This window comes from Heptranchias perlo, chromosome 32, assembly GCF_035084215.1.
Source record: "Heptranchias perlo isolate sHepPer1 chromosome 32, sHepPer1.hap1, whole genome shotgun sequence".
NCBI lineage: Eukaryota > Metazoa > Chordata > Chondrichthyes > Hexanchiformes > Hexanchidae > Heptranchias > Heptranchias perlo.
This window is the reverse complement of record NC_090356.1, coordinates 27684100-27707254: the sequence shown is the minus strand read 5'-3', so window position 1 is coordinate 27707254 and position 23155 is coordinate 27684100. Positions and strand designations below refer to the sequence as shown.

Here is a 23155-nt window from a genome sequence, read left to right as displayed (position 1 = left end):
CTGCTAATTGCCTATAATTACAAATTAATTGCTTCAGCAATTCTCATATTTTTGATATATTAATGCTTGAGAGCTTGCAGTCTCATTGTTGACAAACTCTCTGCTCAAAGAAAGTCACACTATTTTATATGTAATATATGCAAGTCAAGTGCAAATGCAATTCAAACCCATGAAATGACTTGTTCTAAATGGATAGCCCGATGGTGAAGGAGAAGACTAGAGCCTGGTCTCCAGTTGCTTCCAAGCCTTTATTCATAGAATTCCACATTCCACACACCACACCCGAGATAAGCGCTCTTGTATATGGATACATGAGAGCCTCAACTGATATGCACCATCTGAACACAATTAACACTAATTGATATAAATCACATGGATACGATTAACAGACTGAAATCATGTCACACTGCCTCAAAAGCAAAATTGATTAATAAGATGTTTACACGCAGAGTATGAAAAGGCAGCTTAGATCTGGCATGTCAAAAGCCTGCTTGAAGTAGTACAAATGTTGCTGGCTTTCTCTATTCTGTTTACTTCTACTGCTTGTTTCCATGTCGCAGTAGTGAGATAGCCCTCGTGGAACAAAAGCATCCACATTCCATTTAGCAAAGGCTTAATTAAAAGATTCTGAAAGGGATTTTAAGATTTTGGACTTTTTTTTTTTAGGAACAAGGAACATTGGAACAGGAGTAGGCCATTCAGCCCCTCGAGGCTGTTCTGACGTTCAATTAGATCATGGCTGATCTGTTCCTCAACTCCATATCCTTACCTAACAAAAATCTATCTATCTCAGTTATGAATTTTTCAATTGCCATTTTTGTATGACTCAAACACTGTATTGATGATTATTTTCTGCATTCCTTTTGTTTCTGTGTAATTATGAATCCTGTAAATAAGCTCAGCTATTGAACAAGTAACAGATATTTTTCATCTTTCAGAATGGACAGGAAAACATGATTGGCAGCCGTTGCAATCTTCGGTGAAAAATCAAGGTAAAAAAGGTAATTGTTAATCCTGTGGTGTGCTACACCCACTCACAGCATACAAAAGGGTGCAAGTTTCAGATCAGAGGATACACAGGTCTGCCCATCAAAACTGCACATTGGCGTGAACCCGAGCACAGAGATGGGAGAGAATGTAAACTGAAACAAGGACATGCTGGACAACTATGTAAATAATATTGCTTTAATGTAACGATTAATAGACCAGACCCAGCCCACATTAAGAGACTGTTTTGTCAAAACACAAACCAATGAGATTTTTCCCTCTTTTATTCAAAAATCATACACTGCTTGGCTTTCTTCCTAATGTAATCCCTGCTCCAGGAAAATGGTAATTGGTGTTACGGCACTTTGTAGGGAAGTGACTGCAGAATGCCAACATGTAATGAACGAGTTAAATGCATTCAATCACAGGAGGAAACCTCAGAGTTCCATTGGGAGATTTTATTGCATTACTTCAATTTAGAGCAATAGTAAATAAGTTATCACTTCCAGCAAGTCAGATTACTTCAGCTACTTTCTCGATATAGGTAATGTTTCATCTGGATAGTTGGCTAATTATTAATTAATTGAACAGGATATCAGATAAGAAATAGGGGTCAAGAAACTGCAATAAACTAGACCCAGTCATCTACCAATAAAGTTGTACACTACAATGCAAGCCTTCTTCTCAAGAATGCCCAAAGCAATGGTCTAGCTCTGGCTTTCATCATTTATTGGCACCAGCAAAACGTATGGCACTTATGTTGGAGTATTAAAACAGATATTACACAAAGGAGTTACAGGCAAGTTATTAAAAAAAAACCCAGACATTTCTACCTACTTATTTAGCCATTTTACACGATTCACCGGTGGAATCACATCACAATGATAAATTAATGACACAATGCAACTTCCAAGATTTTTTTTTCCATTACTTATTAAAAGTATTTTTTTTCCATTAAAAACCTGCTACAAATATTCAACGGAAAATGTCATAATGCAACAGAAATCAAGCTAGCTACAAAAAGAGAGGAAAAAAAAATTAAGAGAGTTTGTTGCACAAGTAAAACTATGAAAATTGTAGCCAGAGCTTGTTCAATGGTACTACTGTAATCTACAGTACGATTGTGCTACATCATTTCCAAGTAACTGGGGTCTAGTTTCCTGCAGTTGCTTCTTGACCCTTTCTCTTATCGGTTACCCAGTTTCATTAAAAAATGATTAGCCAACTGTGCAGATGAAATGTTACCTGGATCAAGAAAGTAATCTGACATGCTGGAAATAACTTATTCATAAGCCTCAGTGGTTAACATACCACAAAGCAGAGCCAGAACTGTTAACATTGGACAAAGCAATTTCAGTCATAAGCTGTATTTTGACAGTGTCGACTTGTGCCAAAAACAGCTAACACTCAACTCTTCCCCCGCGCCCCCCCCCCCCCCCCACCGCCCCCCGCCCAATGGCTCAGTCATTCATACAGGTACCAGGAAGTCCCATTTGCTTAGCTAGCTCATCTCAAACCAGGGCTGCAGTAGGAGTATCCTGGCTCGGGTTCCTGCTCCTGAGTGCTGCCTAGCAACCCGCATTGGATGTGTGCACGTCTGGACACGGGGCAAGGAAAGGATTGGGCATGGCTAAGATATTCTCCGTGGTCTATTATCACAAGCGGCTGACGCTCACTGTCAAGGCTCATTCACAAATAATGACCACATGGGTGAGCTATCGGAAAGCAACTTCTGGTCATGGAACTGTACCCTAGCAACGAGTCAATGCTTTCAGAAAAGGAGGGAGGAATATTGGCAAGGAGGAAAAAAAACAGCAAGCTGCATATAATGCACAGGCCTCTAAAGATGGCCAAACAGTATCAATATAGTGCACTTCTTATCCTCTTTTTCACATTTCCTTCATTACATTTTGTCTTTTTCACAGGCCACCTGACAAGCATTTGTTGTATTCGTTTGCTGCAGAAACAGAAAGAAAGTAGTGCCAGGAATCAATAGCACAGTCCATACAACTCTGATCACTATCCAGCGGCCTCTACTAGACATAGAACAAGGGCAGGGATGGGCTCAGCTGTGCAGCATGGCCACTTGGGTACAATACTGGAGCACCACCGCCCATGAAACCATGACCAACAATGGATCACTGCCTTCTGAAGGTGGAGAAGATCAGAGGGAAAATCTAGAGACAGTATAACATAATTTTAAAAAAATTCTAAAGGCAGTAAACAGGAAAGAGGCTCAGTGATTTGAATAAAAATATATTTAAAACTGGATTGATACAACATTCTTATCGACGCTGCAATATGACTTTTTACTACATGACTTATAAAAACTAAATAAAGCCTTTCAAACTAGGAAAATATTAAAAGAAAATGTTAAGAATACTCCATGCAGTTGCTTTGAAAACATCTTTCAACACTACAAGCTTAGTTATTTTGTGCTGTGGCTGCAGAAGTTTGTACAATAGCGTACAACTATGCCACAGAGGTTCCTGCTAATTGGCAGCAGTACTGGATATATAATACCCATTTCCTGAATCTAGAGCACTTTAGAAAATTATGAAAGTATTTGCAATTTCTTCCCACACTTCTTTTAATACCCGGGTGTGGAAACTATCCGGTCCTGGAGGTTTATCTATCTTAAGTCCCATTATTTTCTCCAGTTTGCCATACTTACAGTTAAAACCTTGGTTTATGACTCTCCCTTCTCCCTCTCAAACCTAATATCAAATTCAATCATATTATAGTCACTATTCTTAAGATGTTCCCTTACCTGCAGATTGTTAACCAAGAAGGAAACAATCCAAGGAGGGAGTGTTTCAAACCAAGGTTTTAAATTTAAGTAAGGCAAACTTCGAAGGAATGAGAAATGAATTGTCCACAGTAAACTGGGTTGAACGGTTAATAGTTAAACAATCAGTGGGAAGTATTCAAAAATATATATTATTATATACACACAGCACATAAAGATATGTATACACATGGTATATAGTATATATAATAGATACACCGTGTATATAATGATAGATAATATAAATGACTTGGATGAAGGAAGAGTGCTGAATATCTAAGTTTGCAGATGACAGTAGGTTAGGCAGGAAGTTACAAGGAGACAAACAGACTAAGTGAGCAGGCAAAACAATGGCAAATGGAGTTCAATGCGGGGAAGTATGAGGTCATCCACTTTGGATATAAGAAAGACAAATCGGAATATTTTCTTAATGGAGACACTAGAAACTGTGGAGGAGCAAAAGGATTTTGGTGTCCATGTGCATAGATTATTGAAAGTGCACAGGTACAAAAGTTATCAAAAAGGCTAATGGAATGTTGGTCTTCATCTTTTTTTGGGGGTGGGGGTGGGGGGGGGGGGGGGGGGGGGGGGGGGAGATTACAAAAGTGAGGAAGTGTTACTTCCGTTGGCCAGATCCCATCTGGAGTATATTCAGTTTTGGGCACTGAACCTCAGCAAAGATGCATTGGCCTTGGAGGGACTACAGCTACAGTGCAGATTCACCAGAATTATAGCACGACTTAAGGAGTTAAATTATTAGGACAGCTGCATAAACTTGGTTTGTATTCCCTCGAGTTTACAAGTTTGAGGGGTAATCTAATCAAGGTGTTTAAAATGACAAACAAATTCAATAGCGTAGATACAGAGAAACTATTTCTTACAGTGGGGGAATCCAAAACAAAGGGCATAATCTTAAAATTAGAGCATCTTTTCACACAAACGGTTGCGGAAATCGGGAACTCTCTCCCTGAAACGCTGTGTCAATTGAAATTTTCAATAGATCGATAGATTTTTGTCAGATAAAAGTATTGGGGGAAAATGGAGCAAAAGCAGATAAATGGAGTTGAGATACAGATCAGCCATGATCTAATTGAATGGCAGAATAGGCTCGAGGGCCTGAATGGTCTACTCCTGTTCCTATGTTCCCAATTCTAGTTTGTTACAAAATTATTAAACCAAATGAATTTCAAGACACTGGCTTTGACAAAAGAAAATCGAATGGCAAATCCAAGTACTATCCGAACTTGATGCCATTGAGAAAGGAGTGGTCTTCTGATCTTCCTAGGTAAGCATAGTTATAGGTGGCCCCGTTTTCCAGGTAAATAATTTTAGCTCACAACTGTCTATAAGCTCAGAACCAGATGCATTACTTTTTGGCATTATTTTTAGGTCTTATGTACCTTTGGTTCATCAAGCTAGATTCTATCTAAATTCTAGGTGCTGCTTTACAGAAGCAAATTCTGTAAGGCGACAGACAAATACAAGACTTGAACAGAAACCTGTAATTCATATGGATCCTAGCCGAAGTATAAGACCAAAAAACAAATTGAGAACAGTTAACCAATGTGAGCCCCATTCACAGGATTCTGATAGACCATAAATCAATTTCCCTTACAGTCATGGGCAACCCACTTTGATAGTCCAGCAAATTATGGTTGGAGATAGAATCAAAGTTTAAGTCTGAGCACCTCAAAGTCTATACATTGGCTCATCACCTGCCCAACAACTGACACCAATGATCTACAGTATGCCATTCTCAGCACATTTCTCCATGGCTGTGTTTATACTAATGACACATCACCGTCAATTTGTATCTCAACATATAACCTGAACCAGAATCTAAGAATTGATCTATATGGGTCAATTTCCTACACACGTTGGCATAGGGTGCCTAAAATGTCAGATCACCAGAACATCCATACATGGAGTACTTCTAACAAGGATGAAAATAAACAACTGATGAGAAACTTTCTACAGCAGCTCCAATGAATCACTATGTCAACGGATACTACACAGAGCAGATAGAGTGGGTGTCATTGGGAGTGATCGCAACTCTGGAGACTGGGGACACACAGCTGTGGCAAGCATATGCCAGAAATACACTCCATTTTGCACTGCTTCTGTTGATTTGAAGCGTCTGTAGTCCGCAGATATCCACAGTGGATACATTCCAGTATTTGTTTTGGAAACCTACACAGCAAGGTCGTCAGGAATTCTGGCAACTAGGCTACATAAAAAGAAATCATAGATTTGCCTGGTCTGGGACTTAGACTTTAGACCTTCTTGTTAAAAAAAAACTTATACAGAATGTAGGCCTTTATGACAGTCCTACAAAGACGTCAGCATGCAACTTGTAAGAGTAGAAAGGGGCCTTCACAAAATGCTTAATAGGTCAGAGTAGGATGCCTGCACTGGCAATCTTCAGAAGGCTGCAAATCATTATAGCGAACTACTAAACATTTGCAAGGAAGTCTGAGAAATTATGTGAAATACTGCCTTATTAACAACCATTTCTAAACAGTCAAAAATTTTTAAATATATGCTTGCCAAAACTAAAAATGTATAGATTGATTATATAAAGCAACATACTTGCTGAAATCTACTTGCATCATTTGCAAAGAGGAAAAGGTGTTTGAAATAAAGCAAACATTCAGCAGCTGGGTCAGATGTCTACAGCCCTGGAATATGGGACTGTGGCCTACAGCAATAGTCAGTAATGAGGCTTGGGTTTGACAGAACCCCTATTCTACTCAATTTCTTCTTGAAGAATGATTTCTGTAGAAATGAAAAATAGCCCTGTGAAACATAATCCAGTCCTGATGATAAATTCAAATTATTACTCCCTCTGACATTTTTTCTGTTCCTCCCCTGAAATTGCTGACTGACCCTGGGGTACAGTTCCACGGATGTCAGCTAGTTTCTGGTATCTCATCCAAGCAGTCATTCTTCATGTGCATATCATAGCCAAGCCCAACCCTAACTTGGCATCCATACATATGCACTTTCCAGCACTGCACAATGGGTAACAAATCAGGATTTGGATCTCTGGCTGAAACTTTCTCTACCAGTCAGGGGACCCCAAGATCAATTATTGCACCTTGACGACAATCTAAACTGAGATTTGCTAATTCAGCACAGACCAGGGACTAAATCTGTAAGTTTCCTAGTCTATATGATTCTGAAACATACGGTTGTATATTTACATACTGAGTTACTTGGAGATCCTAAGTAAGTAATCTTCCTTATTCATTCAACCTCTACATACTTTCAAATAAGTGAAAAACTTGATAGCAGAACTTGGTCTACATTTTCAGGTCAGCTTGGAGCAGTACAGTACTGAAGTAATCCATCCTCCTGAGCTGTCAGATCAAAAAGCAATACTAAGTGACAGCATATATACTGCTCCAGGTCAGATGCCCTGGAGAGCAACCTCCTACATTCTGGCACAAAAAGTAGTGATTGCACAGGAAATCTGAGCTATAATTCCCCTTAGTGGATGCTGCTTTGCCAGGGAATATAACACAAGATACACTGTTTTCTCTAAGTATTTATATAATGTTTGTCAAAGGAAACAAAGGAAGATTGCTATCTGTGTAAAATAAACTAATACTAAGTGGCTATCAATAAAGAAATAACTCCTCTCAAAAGGAAGCAGCAAAGAAAAAAATTCTTACACCATGACTACCTAAAACAAGTGAAACTCAAATATTAGCAATGGCAGAAAAAAAAAGTATCAGGCTTCAAAATCACCTTTGCCAAACAAGAAATAGTGAGTTATCCACTGATATATGTTGCTCACTAACCTGTGCCAAGACCAGGCTCGTATCAAAAATTGTTTTAACCGAAAGAAAAGGTTCCATAAAATGGTTGGCATATGAAGTTGAAATCATCAACTACTGAAACCCTGGTTCTCCTAAGCCAGTCCTTTGAAGTGCCGACTGTCAGATGGAAGTTCTGGACTTGTGCTAGATGTGATTATCCATCTGATTTACAAGTTATGTGGTCTGAGAATCAAGTTTTCCTTTGTCAATAATAAGTTACAAGATTAAACAAGTTTTTTTTCCCTGATATAGTGAATGACCTATATAATGAAAAAATGGGATTAAGCAGTACAGAAAAATTCCCCGTCATGGAATTGACGTTCCCTCAGAAGCTGAAGCAGAATTCCAGTAACCTCTGCTGAACGTGACCATAACAGTTTGAATAACCCAATTTGACAAAAATCTAATTGATCGCATTTAAATGAAGAGTACCACTTTTTGGCTGCATATGCCTCTACTGAGGGTATCTGCCACATTTCTTGGCACATCCAGGAGATGTTAGACTGAAAGATCTTCCAGATGTCACACAGCATCACATCCACATGATAAGGAGGAAAAATGCTGGGAGTTCAATTCTGTCAGTTGATACAGTGAACACAGTAATGTCATTGGTCTACACGTTCATAGCTCTCCTATGTACCTCATCTTTGAAACAGTTAAAGGTTAACCACACTACTCAAAGCTTGAGATTGTTGTTGTGTCAGGTATTGTATAAGAGAGAGGATGATTTTGGTAACTTTCAAAACTAAGCTTTGTTGAAAATTCAAAACATAACAAACTTAGAAACTAAACTTTTACATGACAATATACCATAAATTACACTGTACAACACAAAATATAAGAAAGATGATCAACAATTTTTTCCAAACTGATGAACACCCAACTTCCCTTCCTGGCCCCCATGTTAGCTGATATTGTTAACGGTTCCCTCTCTTCAGGTAGTGTCCCCCTCCCCTTCAAATCTGCCAACATCACCCACCCTTGACCCCTCTATTCATGCAAACTACCTTGCTCCATCTCCAAAGCCCTCGAAAGTGTTGTTGCCTCCCAAATCCATGCCCACTTTTCCCGCAACTCCATGTTTGAATCCCTCTAATCACATTTCCGCACCTGCCGCAGTACTGAAACGGCCCTTATAGGATGTCATTCGTGACTTTGATGTAACCATGGTAAACTATCCCTCCTCATCCTGCCTACAGCTTTGGACAAGGTTGACTATATCATCCTCTGTTGTCCAGCTGGGTGGGACTGTGCTCGCCTGGTTCCATTCTTATCTATCCAGTCGCAGCCAGAGAATTACCTGCAATGGCTTCTCTTCCCACTCCCGCACCGTTACCTCTGGGGTCCCAAGGATCTATCCTTGGCCCCCTCCTATTTCTCATCTACATGCTGCCCCTTGGTGATATCATCCGAAAACACGTCAGTTTCCACATGTATGCAGGCGACACCCAGCTCTACCTCACCACCACCTACCTTGACCCCTCCACTGTCTCTGATTTGTCACACTGCTTGTCCGACATCCAGTACTGGATGAGCAGAAATTTCCTCCAATTAAATATTGGGAAGACCAAAGCCATTGTCTTCGGTCCACATCACAAACTCCATTCCCTAGCCACTGACTCCATCCCTCTCCCTGGCCACTGTCTGAGGCTGAACCAGACAGTTTGCAACCTTGGCATCCTATTTGACAGAGATGAACTTCAGACCACATATCTGCTCCATCACCAAGACCACCTATTTCCACCTCTGTAATATCACCAGTCTCTACCCATGCCTCAGCTCATCTGCTGCTGAAACCCTCATCCATGCTTTTGTTACCTCTAGACTTGACTATTCCAATACTCTCCTGGCTGGCCACCCATCTTCCACCTTTCATGAACTTGAGCTCATCCACTATCTCGCACCAAGTCCCGTTCACCCATCACCCCTGTGCTCGCTGACCTACAATGGCTTCCGGTCCGGGTACGCCTCAATTTTAAAATTCTCATCCTTGTTGTCAAATCCCTCCATGGCTTCACCCCTTCCTATCTCTGTAACCGCCTCAGAGATCTCTGCGCTCCTCCAATTCTTGCCTCTTGTAAATCCCCGATTTTAATCACTCCACCATTGGCAGCCGTGCCTTCAGCTGCCTAGGCCCTAAAGCTCTGCAATTCCCTCCCTAAACCTCTCAGCCTTTCTCTCCTCTTTTAAGACGCTTCTTAAAACCTATCCCTTTGACCAAGCTTTTGGTCATCTGTCCTAATATCTCCTTATGTGACTCGGTGTCAAATTTTGTTTGATAACGCTCCTGTGAAGTGCCTTGGGACATTTTACTATGTTAAAGGCGCTATATAAATGCAAGCTGTTGTTGTATGAGCAGCTGTTGACAAAAAAAGCACACTGCACAGAATGACACCTTATGGCCCATGATGTAGAGGTGGAATACCATATGACCAAAATGGCTGTGAAAAGGCTGCCAGTTTCTTACAGAGCTAGTGTTGCTGTGCAATTTCAGACTGCCATTGATTATGACAGATTAAAAATAAAATGATTAGCTCTCCATTGCATCCTGTGGTGTGATACCCAACCAGACAGACCAAGAAGATTCGATTCCTGGTCTTTGATTTCAGCTGGCGGAACAATGAGCTACTACGATTGGTGTCCATGGAGTTTTGGGGCAGGGGAAAATCGTCCGGTACACTTTTGCTAATAATTATCCAGTGACCCATGCTGCAAAATATGTACGCGGGCATCAGGTGAGGAAAGAAAGGATTCAATTGCCAGAGGTCAAAGTTGAAGCCAGGCCCCACATCAGGAGCTGGCAGAATGTTGTTTGGGTTGAACATGAATTAATGGCCTGTTCAGTAAGGTTCCTTGTGGAACTGCCTTCCAGAGAAGATAAGTGGAAAGATAACGAGGTGGGAATTGCATTTAAAATATTTCAGCTCAAGAGTTAACACTTTTTTCTTTTTGAAAAAAAGAGAAAGGTAGATGTAACTTGTCTACAGAATGCTATGCAATTCTATTGCTTAACTCCCATTTTCTTCATGCTGCTTTTCAATACAGATGCAACTCTATATATGCTTTCTTCATAATATAATTTGTCTTGCTTTGTCAGTTACTACTAATGCTCAGATTTCTCCCCATCACTGACTATGCTGTTTTAAGGCAAAAGGACTAGCCATTCAAGAGGAACATCCCGGAAATGACCATTTTCGTTACAGCATCTAGTGGACCTGCTGGCAAACAGTGACGCTCATCCAAAACAAAACAAAGTATGAGTGCCAGACAGCCAATGGTTTCCTTAATCTAGGTTCAATCGTTATTCAAAAAACATTTAGTGTTGATCTGCTTGGTCTGTAGGAATCACATAATTGCCAATTTTCCATCATTTGTCCTGGTAAGATCACCTAACTAGTTGCCATGAACACCACTCCTGTCGTCCAGCAGTCATACTTGATCCCACATTTCATGGCTTCCATTCCAGATCAATTCTGCATGCAGCCTTCTGCTTTGAGCCTGATCACCGTCCTGCCAGACCTTGCCCAACGCCCAACGCCCAACTGTAGCCTATATTGAATCCACCATACCGACATTCAACCATAGGTCTTGGCTTCAACCTGGACCCACTGAACCCAACGATAGTCCAGCCTCAGCCCCAGCCTGCACCTCCCCTGCCCAAGGTTCCCATACCCGATCCAACTTTGACCAGGCATCAACTGAGGCTTAGCCCTAACCATCACCTTTCCACACAGAACTCTATGCCTAAACACCCAATGTTGCCTCTGGCTGGATTATCAACTAGCAAGTAGGAAAAATATAAGATTCCTTGTATTGTAGTGCATGTACATAACATTTCTAGACAAAATGTGGACTGGGAGTATACCAACAAGTGCACCCAATCCACTTAGTCAGTTTACTTCAAAAGGTAGCTACAACAAACAGGAATGTTTTTGCATTACTTCCACAGCACTTGAAAAAGTCAACTTGAATCTTGTATGAAAAAGTGAGATTCCTGGTGATGGCAAACACAAAATTCCCTCTGTGACTTCTCAACCTGATAGTGTGTCATTTCTCTATAAGCACCATTCTAGGGGGTTTTAATACACAAGCAAAGCACAGGGGTTCACAGTTGCTTACCTGGATGAAATTCATTGCAGCCACTCGAAGATGTGTTGTGGCATCTCCAGTCTTGCAGAGGAGATTGGGTAATGTTCTCTCCACACAATATGTAATTTCTATTTTGCCCAGCTTGTGTTTGGGAGCATACTGTGTAATCAGCATTTTTAACAACTTCAAAGATGCTTGGAAGACCTACAAGAAAAAGTATCAAAACAAATGAAAAATGATCCAGGGACTTTTATGCAAAACAGATTTACCTTCATCACAAACAGCTTCCCAAAGAAACATTGCTAATGTTTGTTTGTTCAAAATAGTAGTGAAACGTGATCATGAAGTGTTTTCAATTGAGTAGCATTTAAGTTTTATTCTCTAAAAAGTTCTCATATTTAGGATTTATCTTTGTAATCTGAAGCCCAAATATATGGCAATTCTTTGCCCATTTAAATTTTGCATTAAAAGTACTCCTTCCACCATGCAACCTCAAAAGATGATTTCTCTCCTTCGGTGCAGGCAGATGCACTTCGGGTTATATCCAATCACACATGGTAGAATCTTGCACATCGAGATAGCAATATTTTATTCTGATGAATGGTTACATCCAAAATGTTGACTTAACTTTTCCCTTTACAAATGTAAAGAATCTTACAACACCAGGTTATAGTCCAACAATTTTATTTGAAAATCACAAGCTTTCGGAGGCTTTCTCCTTCGTCAGGTGAATGTGGGAATCCTTGAACGTTTCGCATTTATATTCAGAGAACAATACCTGGTGATTACAGATAATCTTTCCAACTGCCCGTTGTCAAGGCAATCAAAGTGTTCAGACAGAGAGGTGCTACTGACAGGACCACCGAATATACAAACGGCCAGAACACAAAAGAGAGAGAGGGAGAAACATCCGAAAGGAAGAGAAAGACAGAAAATGACCCATTGTATTAAAAACAGATAACTTTTATTCGCTGGTGGGGTTACGTGTAGCATGACATGAACCCAAGATCCCGGTTGAGGCCGTCCTCATGGGTGCGGAACTTGGCTATCAACTTCTGCTCGACGATTTTGCGTTGTCGTGTGTCTCGAAGGCCGTCTTGGAGAACGCTTACCCGAAGATCGGTGGCTGAATGTCCTTGACTGCTGAATTGTTCCCCGACTGGGAGGGAACCCTCCTGTCTGGCGATTGTTGCGCGGTGTCCGTTCATCCGTTGTCGCAGTGTCTGCATGGTCTCGCCAATGTACCATGCTCCGGGGCATCCTTTCCTGCAACGTATGAGGTAGACAACGTTGGCCGAGTCACAGGAGTATGAACCATGTACCTGGTGGGTGGTGTCCTCTCGTGTGATGTTGGTATCTGTGTCGATGATCTGGCATGTCTTGCAGAGGTTGCCGTGGCAGGGTTGTGTGGTGTCGTGGATGCTGTTCTCCTGAAGGCTGGGTAATTTGCTGCGAATGATGGTCTGTTTGAGGTTGGGTGGCTGCTTGAAGACGAGTAGTGGAGGTGTGGGGATGGCCTTAGTGAGGTGTTCGTCATCATCGATGACATGTTGAAGGCTGCGGAGAACATGGCGTAGTTTCTCCGCTCCGGGGAAGTACTGGACGACGAAGGGTACTCTGTTGGTTGCGTCCCGTGTTAATCTTCTGAGGAGGTCTATGCGATTTTCCGCTGTGGCCCGTCGGAACTGTCGATCGACGAGTCGAGCGTCATATCCCGTTCTTACGAGGGCGTCTTTCAGCGTCTGTTGGTGTCCATCACGTTCCTCCTCGTCTGAGCAGATCCTGTGTATTCGCAGGGCCTGTCCATAGGGGATGGCCTCTTTGACGTGGTTAGGGTGGAAGCTGGAAAAGTGGAGCATCGTGAGGTTGTCCGTGGGCTTGCGGTAGAGTGAGGTGCTGAGGTGCCCGTCTTTGATGGGGATTTGTGTGACCAAGAAAGAAACCGATTCTGAGGAGTAGTCCATGGTGAGTTTGATGGTGGGATGGAACTTGTTGATGTTATCGTGTAGTCTCTTCAGTGATTCTTCGCCGTGGGTCCATAGAAAGAAAATGTCGTCGATGTATCTGGTGTATGGTGTTGGTTGGAGGTCCTGTGCAGTGAAGAAGTCCTGCTCGAACTTTTGCATGAAAATGTTGGCGTATTGGGGTGCGAATTTGGTCCCCATGGCTGTTCCGTGTGTTTGGGTAAAGAACTGGTTATCGAAGGTGAAGACATTGTGATCCAGGATGAAGCGGATGAGTTGTAGGATGGCGTCTGGAGATTGGCTGTTGTTGGTGTTGAGTATTGATGCTGTTGCAGCGATGCAGTCATCGTGGGGGATACTGGTGTAGAGTGCCGAGACGTCCATCGTGGTGAGAAGTGTTCCTGGTTCAAATGGTCCGTGGGTACTGAGTTTTTGTAGGAAGTCTGTAGTGTCGCGACAGAAGCTGGGATGCTTTACAGATGCTGACTGGCTTGCTTTGTATTTCCAGCATTTTCTGTTTGTTTTTTATAGTAAAATTTTCCCTGGTTAAAAGACCCAGTGGGAATTTGGTGTACAATGGGATGAGTTTTACACAGAATGAGTAGTATTAAACCTTCAACTAGTGACTCTCTTCCTTCCGCCCCCATTTTCAGATTCCCTCAACATATTCAGGTTCTTTATTATAATCTTGACTGAGGAAGTGCAAAGCGGGAGACAACTGCTTCCCTGCAAACAGAGAGGGAGTCCTCTCGGACTAAGTCATACAACTCCTAGTGCTGCAGAGTGGCACTGGTAGAGCACTGACATCAAGTTGCCTGTACAATTGGCTCATGAGAAACAAGAAGTAGGGAAAGAAAATAAGGCTTCAAGAACATTCATCATTCATGTTCTCAAAATCAAGGTGGATCACAACTACCTTTTGCTTGACTTTATTCAGGGGGCCAATAGGAAAAGTTCTTCCAAGAAGGAGCACACGTAGCTCCTTTGTCCCTATATCCCTGGATTACTCTTCTGCATCAGGTGAGCTTGATTAGTGTTCCTATATATTCCACACTGTAGATATGGCAATTTTGCATGATGAAAATCATCCGATATTTTAGACAACCTTATTCCCCTTAACCTCAGCCAAACCCCAATCAATTTCTCTCCCAATATCAGACTTAGGTGATACTTTCCACCGAAACTGACAGAATGCCCATAGATTCCTAACAGGAGTCAGAGGGTAATAATAACCAACAACTACCAATTTACTCTGAGGACAGCAAACCAAGGGATACCTTTATCATCTGCCTCTAAATATACACATATTTTTCAAATAACCGTAACATCGCCTGTCTCCACCTCTGCCTCAGCTCATCTGCTGCTGAAACCCTTCTCCATGTTTTTGTTACCTCTCGTCTTGACAATTCCAATGCTCTCCTGGCTGGCCTCCCATCTTCCACCCTCCATAAACTTGAGCTCATCCAAAACTCTGCTGCCCATATCCTAACTCGCACCAAGTCCCATTCACCCATCACCCCTGTGCTCACTGACCTACACTGGATCCCGGTCCAGGAACGCCTCAATTTTAACATTCTCATCCTTTGTTTTCAAATCCCTCCATGGCCTCGCCCCTCCCTATCGCTGCTACCTCCTCCAGCTCTACAACCCTCCAATTCTTGCTTCTTGCACAGCCCCAATTTTAACATGATGGGATTTAAGGGGAATTCAAAATTTGAGGCATTGCAGGTCCAGGAGCCAATAAAAGCCAGCAAGGACAGAGCGGGATGAGTCGAAGTTTACGAAGGATGGAAGTTGGGATGCCTGCCAGGACAGCTTTGGAATATTCGAGTACAAAGGTCGGGATGAGGGCTTCAGCAGCAGATGGGTGGAGGTAAGGATGGAGCTGGATGACACTATGGAAATGGAAGTGGGTGGTCTTTGTGACGGAGAGGATGCAAGGTCCAAAACTCAGCTCAGAGTCGACTACGGCGTAGAGGTTGTAAACAGTTCCGTCCAGCCTGAGACAATGAAAGGGGAGGGTGATAAAATCATTTCAAAAAGAGATTCAAGCATAGAGCTGCTGGAAAGATGGACATGGATTTAGGAAGCAACATAGTAAAGGAGTTTGCAGAGGAAAGGGAGGTTGGAGATAAAGTGGTAGTTTGCATGGACAGAGGAGTCGAGGGTGGGTTCTTTGAGGAGGGAATGTTGACTGGTTTTGAAAGGGAGGAGTCAGTACCCAAGGAGAACAACCCATTTACAATGGCAGCTAGTTCTGGATACCACATCTCAGGAAAGATGGGAAGTCAGGCATAAATTTTCACCACAGGGCAATAGACTTGTGGAAAACGTTACCAGGGAAGATAATTAAAACAGACAGTGTGAATATGTTCGTGACAATTCGGTGCATTGCTGGAAAGAAGAACTGAGGGATATGTGAAAAGGGAGATATGTGGACTTGATCTACGTAAAAGAGACTGGTTTGCTTGGACTCAATGTTTTCCTGTTCTTAAAAATTTTTATGCAAAGAATGCAAGTAATGTGTGCGTGTGTATAAAATAAAGAGATAATTTAAAAAAATAGTACTTTATTTTATGTATGCAGTACTAATCTCCTCTTTGATGGGTATATATGTTACCTACTTTAACTAAGAAAAATCCAACTTAGAGGTTAATTAGTCTGCTGACCCTTGTTTTGTTTGCTTTGGTGCAGTAACCTCAAATGTGTGACATTAAATTTAACTTTGGATATCATTAGACACTCATGTATCCGCTTATCAATCTAGGACATTTGTATTCGGTCAATAAACATTCACGAAAGTACTGTACAGATTTACGGTGTCATTTTGATAAATCAATGAAGGATAATTACATTCTAAAATATTAACCAAATGGTTGCATAGAGACACATCAATTTCAGGTTCTTGACTGCAATTCAAATGGTTTCACTTTCTAAGATGCAGCCATAATCGGAAATGATCAAAAAAAAAGCACCATCTCTTATTTCCTGCTGGGGGGAATGGGTGGTTCTGATGAAGACCAAAGTACCTTTTAAAAAAGTTAAAAAGCCAGTGTTGGCTTAAAACCCAAAATTTACATGCAATTTACTAACCATCTAATTAGCCTCAGAAGTGGTTACGTGAATTCCTCCGAGTAGTATTTAAGCAGTGGTCTTAAATGAACAAGCCAGGTTGGCAGCTAAACATTACAACAGTGCCCCAGATTGGTTGTGAGCAACATCATGGGAGATCCACTAGTATATGAAATTGAAGTAGGTATTTAGAACAACTTTAAGAATGTTCCTTTAACAGGAATATATGCATTAAATAGCCTTTGGTTAATCAAACCTAAGTTTTTTTGCTTTGGGTCGCTATTATTATAGATACTTTGCAAACTAAGGTTCTGAGATTTTCTTTCAATTGTTTAATGGTTACAATACGTTGTATTCATTGCATAAAGTACACAAGTTCAATAATAAAAGGTGTTTTGCATGTGGCTTAGCCTGCGGGAAACCCTGCCAGGTAGGGACGAGGAGAAAGAGAAAAACTTGGGTTCCCACTCCTAACCGTTATCCAGCAAACAATTGTTGTCTGTGTGAATGACAGGCGAGGACAGAATTAGGCTTGATTGTGGCGACTCCCACAGGCTCACTTACTGGTTAAGCTCCCACATAAGAATAGCCACTTGGGCAAGATTTCCAAGGGTTGCAGGCATAATGGAACCATACCCATGGTTCATTGCCTTCATGGAAGGAATGGAGGAAAGAGGAGGATAATTCTTCCAGTGCAGTAGGCACACAATTTTACTTGGATTTAAACAGTCTCTGGATACTTCAATTATCTGCAGTAAGCTTGTTAAAGTTAGCCCAAAAAAGTCAAACCACATAATTTAGCAGCCTCCATTATTTTAAAATATGGGCCTTGTAACATGTACAATACAGGCAGTTTAGATCATTTCCCATATTTCCTTCTTGTAAAACTATTAAGTTAGAAAATAAATTATACACCAACTTGTTATCTGTTTAATAAACTACAAAAAAAACTACTGTGAAAACATTGTTCTCTAAAAGCAGTGGGTAGACAGTCACGTAAGAATGACAATCAAACAAAAATGTGGCTTACAACTTCAGGACAGAAAACATCTTTTTGCCAATTAAAATAAACCCTCAAAATACAAGTGATTCTCCATGCTAATATGCTATAAAACTCCCATTCAGCTGTTTAAGAGTTACGTAACATAAGAAAATAAACACCCATACAATATTCTTTTTGATTTATCTCAACCTTTTAACACATTTAAAATAAATATGGAACTACAGGATTCTCAGCCACATTAATTCTCTAAAAAAAAATGTACTCATTAACATTCAAGGTGACTTCTAACAGATGATGTGGAGATGCCGGTGATGGACTGGGGTTAACAATTGTAAACAATTTTACAACACCAAGTTATAGTCCAACAATTTTATTTTTAATCCCACAAGCTTTTGGGGGCTTTCCCCTTCCTCAGGCGGTGTCCACACTGCCTGAGGAAGGGGAAAGCCCCCGAAAGCTTGTGGGATTAAAAATAAAATTGTTGGATTATAACTTGGTGTTGTAAAATTGTTTACAACTTCTAACAGAAGCTTTCTTGAAGAACAGAACATTTTTTTAAAAAAAGGCAGGCTTTGATTCCCCCTCTTCCAAATAACACAGGAAGGGCAAAACAGTTAACTGTTTCTTCCATAATAACAGGATTAATTTATCAATCCATCGTCAGAGATACAAAAACAAATGCAGGCACTGTTTGTTTTGTTTCAACAGCAATACTATTTCAAAGGTTGGCATTACCAGTGGCAACAGGGATTCATATTTGGCTTCAGGCGAAGGTGACCTATTTTACAATAAGCAGCCGTAAATGGCATAATTCATTTCAACATTTGTACGGAACAGTCAGAAGGGTTACAAGTTCAAGTTTTGCAACAAACCACCAACAATGCAATGGTCAACTCAGAAAAGGGCTAGTCACACAGTGAGTTTTCTTGTACCTGGTCATCCTCCATTTCAGGCAAGCAGACAAGGAAGACTTCAACAAGCTGAAGTCAGATGTTTCCCCACAAGGAAAACAATACCAGAGAAGAGAATATGGTGGTCCACTCTAAAAGAACACATGCAGACACCTCTGAACACATCACCTACTCATCTGCCACTGAGGCCAAAGAATGAAATTCATTAAGAAATAAGGGAAACAGACTTTGCTCCAAATGTGACCACTATTTTTATTAACACGATAATTCTACTTTTTAAATTTTGAAATCATAGGTAAGGCACCTTGGAATTTATTTTAAATGCAATCATAAAGGCAAACAATATGATGGTGACACCATGAATGTGGTCAGGTAACATGCTACATACAGTAAAAAGTCTTCATTATAGTTTTTTTTAAGAAGTGAGTTGTCAATGTCAGGAAATGGTTAGCGGTTAGATGCATGATCAAAAAGATTGTGGATGAATGGAGGTGTGTTCTTTTTCAGATTGACATAGCATAGTGGGTTACACTGTAAAGCAAAATGGATGATTGTCACTTGGAATGAGGATTCCTGGGGTCTATGTAAGTAAGCAGAACAGAGGAAATCAATGTTGTTCAAAACATGCAACATTTCAGAATTTCTCAAAACAAGAGTGTCGAGAGCAACCACAGGTGCAAAGAAGTGTCTCCAGGTGGGATTTGCTTCAGCTCAAGGTTATTGAGCTTGAGAAACAGTTAGATGCATTACACACAGCATGGGAGGATGAAGGGTTCCTGGTTAATCAGCTAGGAGTGGGAAAAAAAGACAGCATTTTTCAGATTGGTGGCATGTAATGGTATACCCCAAGGCTCTGTGTGGAGCATCTTAAGAAGCAATAGAGTAGGCCATATGGCCCCTCGAGCCTGCTCCACCATTCAATAAGATCATGGCTGATCTTCTACCTCAACTCCACTTTCCCACCCTATCCCCATATCCCTTGATCCCCTTAGTGTCCGAAAATCTATCGATCTGAGTCTTGAATATTCTGAACGACTGAGCATCCACAACCCTCTGGGGTCGAGAATTCCAAAAACTCTTGTTTTATATAAATGATTTGGACAATGGCACAATGGACAACGGCACATAAGGAATGATGTTGAAGTTTACGGAAAACAAATGAGAGGGCATAGCATGGAACAGAAAAGATTATGGAGGGATCAAATAGAGGTTTTCAAAATGTTTTGAACAGGTAAGCAGTGAAAGATAATTTCCAGTGGTTGGAAAATTGAATAAGAGGTTATAGATTTAGGATTATCACTAGAAGAATGAAGGGGAGGTTCCAAGATTTTTCTCCACAGAGGGTTTTCAGACTATGGAACCATTGACTTTCTGACACAGACTATGCTAGAGATTCAAATGGAATTGGTTAAGTATTTGAAAATATAAAAGAATAATGAAATAGGGTGGGAAATGGGATTAGAGTCGATAACCCCAGTTGAAATGCTAGCACTGGCACAGACTGAAGAGGCAAACAGTCTCCTTCTGTCCTGTAATTTCTATGATTCTACCACTGTACCAAGTTGCCAGAGGTAGATCTCCAATAACAATGAGTAGGGGGAGGGATGGGGCCAGAAGAGAAAGAGAGAAGCAAAACATATCCGCATAGGAATACCCCATCATTTTTCTGGGGGAAGCTGGTGTCACTGCTGACAGTAGCAATAATTCCTGCTACCAATAAGAAAATCCCTTAATGTAAAGACAGAGCCATTCACGTTCTGTTGGGACAATCTGTAGGTAGTCATTACAGACAGGTGATGTTCAAGACATTTTATCACCACTGCTTTATTTTAACATTTATTAGTCTAGTGATCAAAATATAGGAATAAAATTTGTAGCAGATCTCAACCAACTGTTCCCACTTGCCAAAATGCAAGTGGTTTAAACATCTGCCAGGAAATGCATACACTCAAACAAGTATCAACCACTTAGTGAAACCTGCCTCAGGAGTTTCAAAGACAAGCCATATCTAACAAGTTCAAGTTTTGCTAAATAAGTTGTTGCTGTAGTGAAGCACTCTACAAGTAGTCTCTAACCTGTTAATATCCCTGGTGGTTAAACTCAGTTGGAGAGTCACATCATACTGTTTGTATTGGCCTGATAACAAAATCTCTGACTTCAGCTACAATCTGCTCTAAGACCAGTTTAAGCTGTTTTTATCTTGAAGGGTAATCAAAGTACATAACTTTGTTAGAGTTTTCTGAAGTGCATCAGATATGCAGAACAAGGGATATATCAACTAACCTACTTGGGCTGCTAATGTTAAGTTATTATACTACCATCATAGTATTTTCATTTTTACATGCAATGATATGGCCTGTTTGCAATGACAATGCATACAGGAAAACCACAAAGGGAGTGGCATATAAAAATTTACTCTTCTACAAATTAGATACAGAATGTCACAGGACAATTTTACTATGCGCCACAAGAAGGAAGGAGAAAAACTATTTGTGCAATCACACGTTGCAACAAAGTGAGTGTTCACAACAAAGAATACCAGCCTGTTTTAACTTGTCATAGGTTACATTTTGTACTTTTTCTGCATTCAATATATTTTGAATTATTGCTTTAAAAATACAAGGTGGCATATCTATGTATTTTTGTCCTCTCTCCTCTCCTCCCCTCCCTCCTATGATGGGTACAGTTCACAGGTTTCAGCTGCCCTTAAGCGAGTCTTGATGAAGTGTGTTGTCAAGTTATTTGAACATGGGGGTCAGGGTGGAATTGGAGGGAGGGGTATCACAGCCCAGTCCTTATCTATCTAAATCCAAAGACCATACATGCATACTTCCCAGCGGGGAATACTGAATAATGATAGGAGGGGGAAATCTGGAAAAGCTTTCCCTTCCATAGCCCACAGCGACCCACACCCCCCAAGATTCACCCTGCACAGACTGGGGGTTGAACCTACAATTCTCCTGGGGTATGCATGGCTTAGTTCTATGCAGGGCAGTACAGTCATCAATTTAGCTAATGTCTGTTCCTTGCATGTTGTAGCAGACCATGGTATGACCAGACTTAACTTTTTAAGAGTAGGAAATAAATGGTCAAGCATTACTCAGTGTCTGCACTCCAAAGTAACAAAAGCTTAACTGTCCCAGCTGATTATCAGTAAAACCAACAGCCTTCAAATACATCATTCTGGAAAGTAATGGATGTAAACACTCTCTCACCGAGCTTGGTCAGTACTGTGTGTCATAAAGAACATTTGAAGACAAGCCATTTTTTGGAAAATTAAACCACACAATTTAAAGACAACCTATAAATTCACTGAAAACAGATCTTTAGATGTAATGGACTGAGAGTGAAAACTTTTCAAATATAAACAAATGAGATAAAATAGGAAGAAATGGAAACGTTCAGTTAGAAAGAGAAGCAGAATTAAGAGTCAACTGGAAGGAAGTGGAAATGTGAAGTAGAAATCGAATAAATGTAGATACAGCAACAGTAGTAAATTAAAGAATAAAATTGCGACTTTGGGAACTTAGGAGCAGAATTGAGCCCAGATAGTGACAGGAGAACAAGAACTGATCCTTGTTAACAGGCTTTCCATAGAATCATAGAAGTTTACAGCACAGGAGGCCATTCGGCCCATTCTGTCTGTGCCCAATCTTTGCTGGAATAATCCAAAACTAATCCCACTGTTCCGCCCTCTTCGCATAGCCTTGTTTGCATATTCCTCTGATTCAAATGCTCGTTCAAAACAACGTAATGGTCTCTGCATCAACTAGGCTTTTCTGAATACAAACTGAAGACCTAAAGTGTATACAAAGACAGAACTACAAAATACGTAGCTGATAGGATACTAGTTCCCAAAAGGAACAGAACACTAAGAGACTCAACTGTAGTCTCAGTTTTCCAAACTACTCAGCAATAATTCAATTCAAAGAGTGCTGACGTCAGCATCTATATTAAAAAAAGCCTCAAAAATCTAGCAAATATTCACCCATACATTGTGCCACGTTGAATCAAGTTCGGTTGGCTGTGGAAACACTTCCACCAGTATTTTCACTCCGAGGTTAACGGTTAAAATTATATTTTGAGATAGACTATGTGCAAACGAAAGGGGCAGGCTGCCTCACCACCTTCCCTGTCTAAAATAAAATCGGGATAGGGACCCAATCACCATCAGGCATAGATTTGAGGTTGAAAAAAGCAAGTTTCACATAAATCGTTTTTGGAGGCCAGTGTGAAGCCAGCACCCGATAACAAGGTTTTCAACTTATTCCAGCCAACATTCCCCTGGTCAGTGTCTGGACAGAATTTATTTATAACAACTAGTAACAAGGATACAAGTTAGCAATGGCAACAGGCCTGTGCCTTCTCTCTCTCGCTCACCTTTTGGTTTTGTCTACTATATCGAGCTTCCCCCTCCCTGGGACTGGGAAGAGCCACAATTCCACCTTCCCACAGCCCAGTTCCTCATGAAACTTACAGCAGGAAATAGCCACTTTGCATTCAATACTGAATTTCTACCA

General features: G+C 40.9%; 1 protein-coding gene and 1 long non-coding RNA gene across 4 annotated transcripts in view; one reads left to right on the top strand and one right to left on the bottom strand.

Annotated features, from left to right (window-relative positions):
- LOC137301201 (uncharacterized) overlaps nucleotides 1-3323 on the top strand; it is a 78671-nt gene extending 75348 nt beyond the window's left edge. For both annotated transcript variants that reach the window (XR_010958244.1, XR_010958243.1), the window contains exons 2-3: nucleotides 939-1001; nucleotides 2913-3323. This is a non-coding gene — a long non-coding RNA (uncharacterized lncRNA). The remainder of the gene's footprint in view (nucleotides 1-938; nucleotides 1002-2912) is intronic.
- The window catches only part of cep104 (centrosomal protein 104), a 258478-nt gene that overhangs the window by 177802 nt on the left and 57521 nt on the right, over nucleotides 1-23155 (bottom strand). For both annotated transcript variants that reach the window (XM_067970659.1, XM_067970660.1), the window contains exon 13: nucleotides 11716-11889. In XM_067970659.1, coding sequence (XP_067826760.1) covers nucleotides 11716-11889 — 174 coding nt within the window. The remainder of the gene's footprint in view (nucleotides 1-11715; nucleotides 11890-23155) is intronic.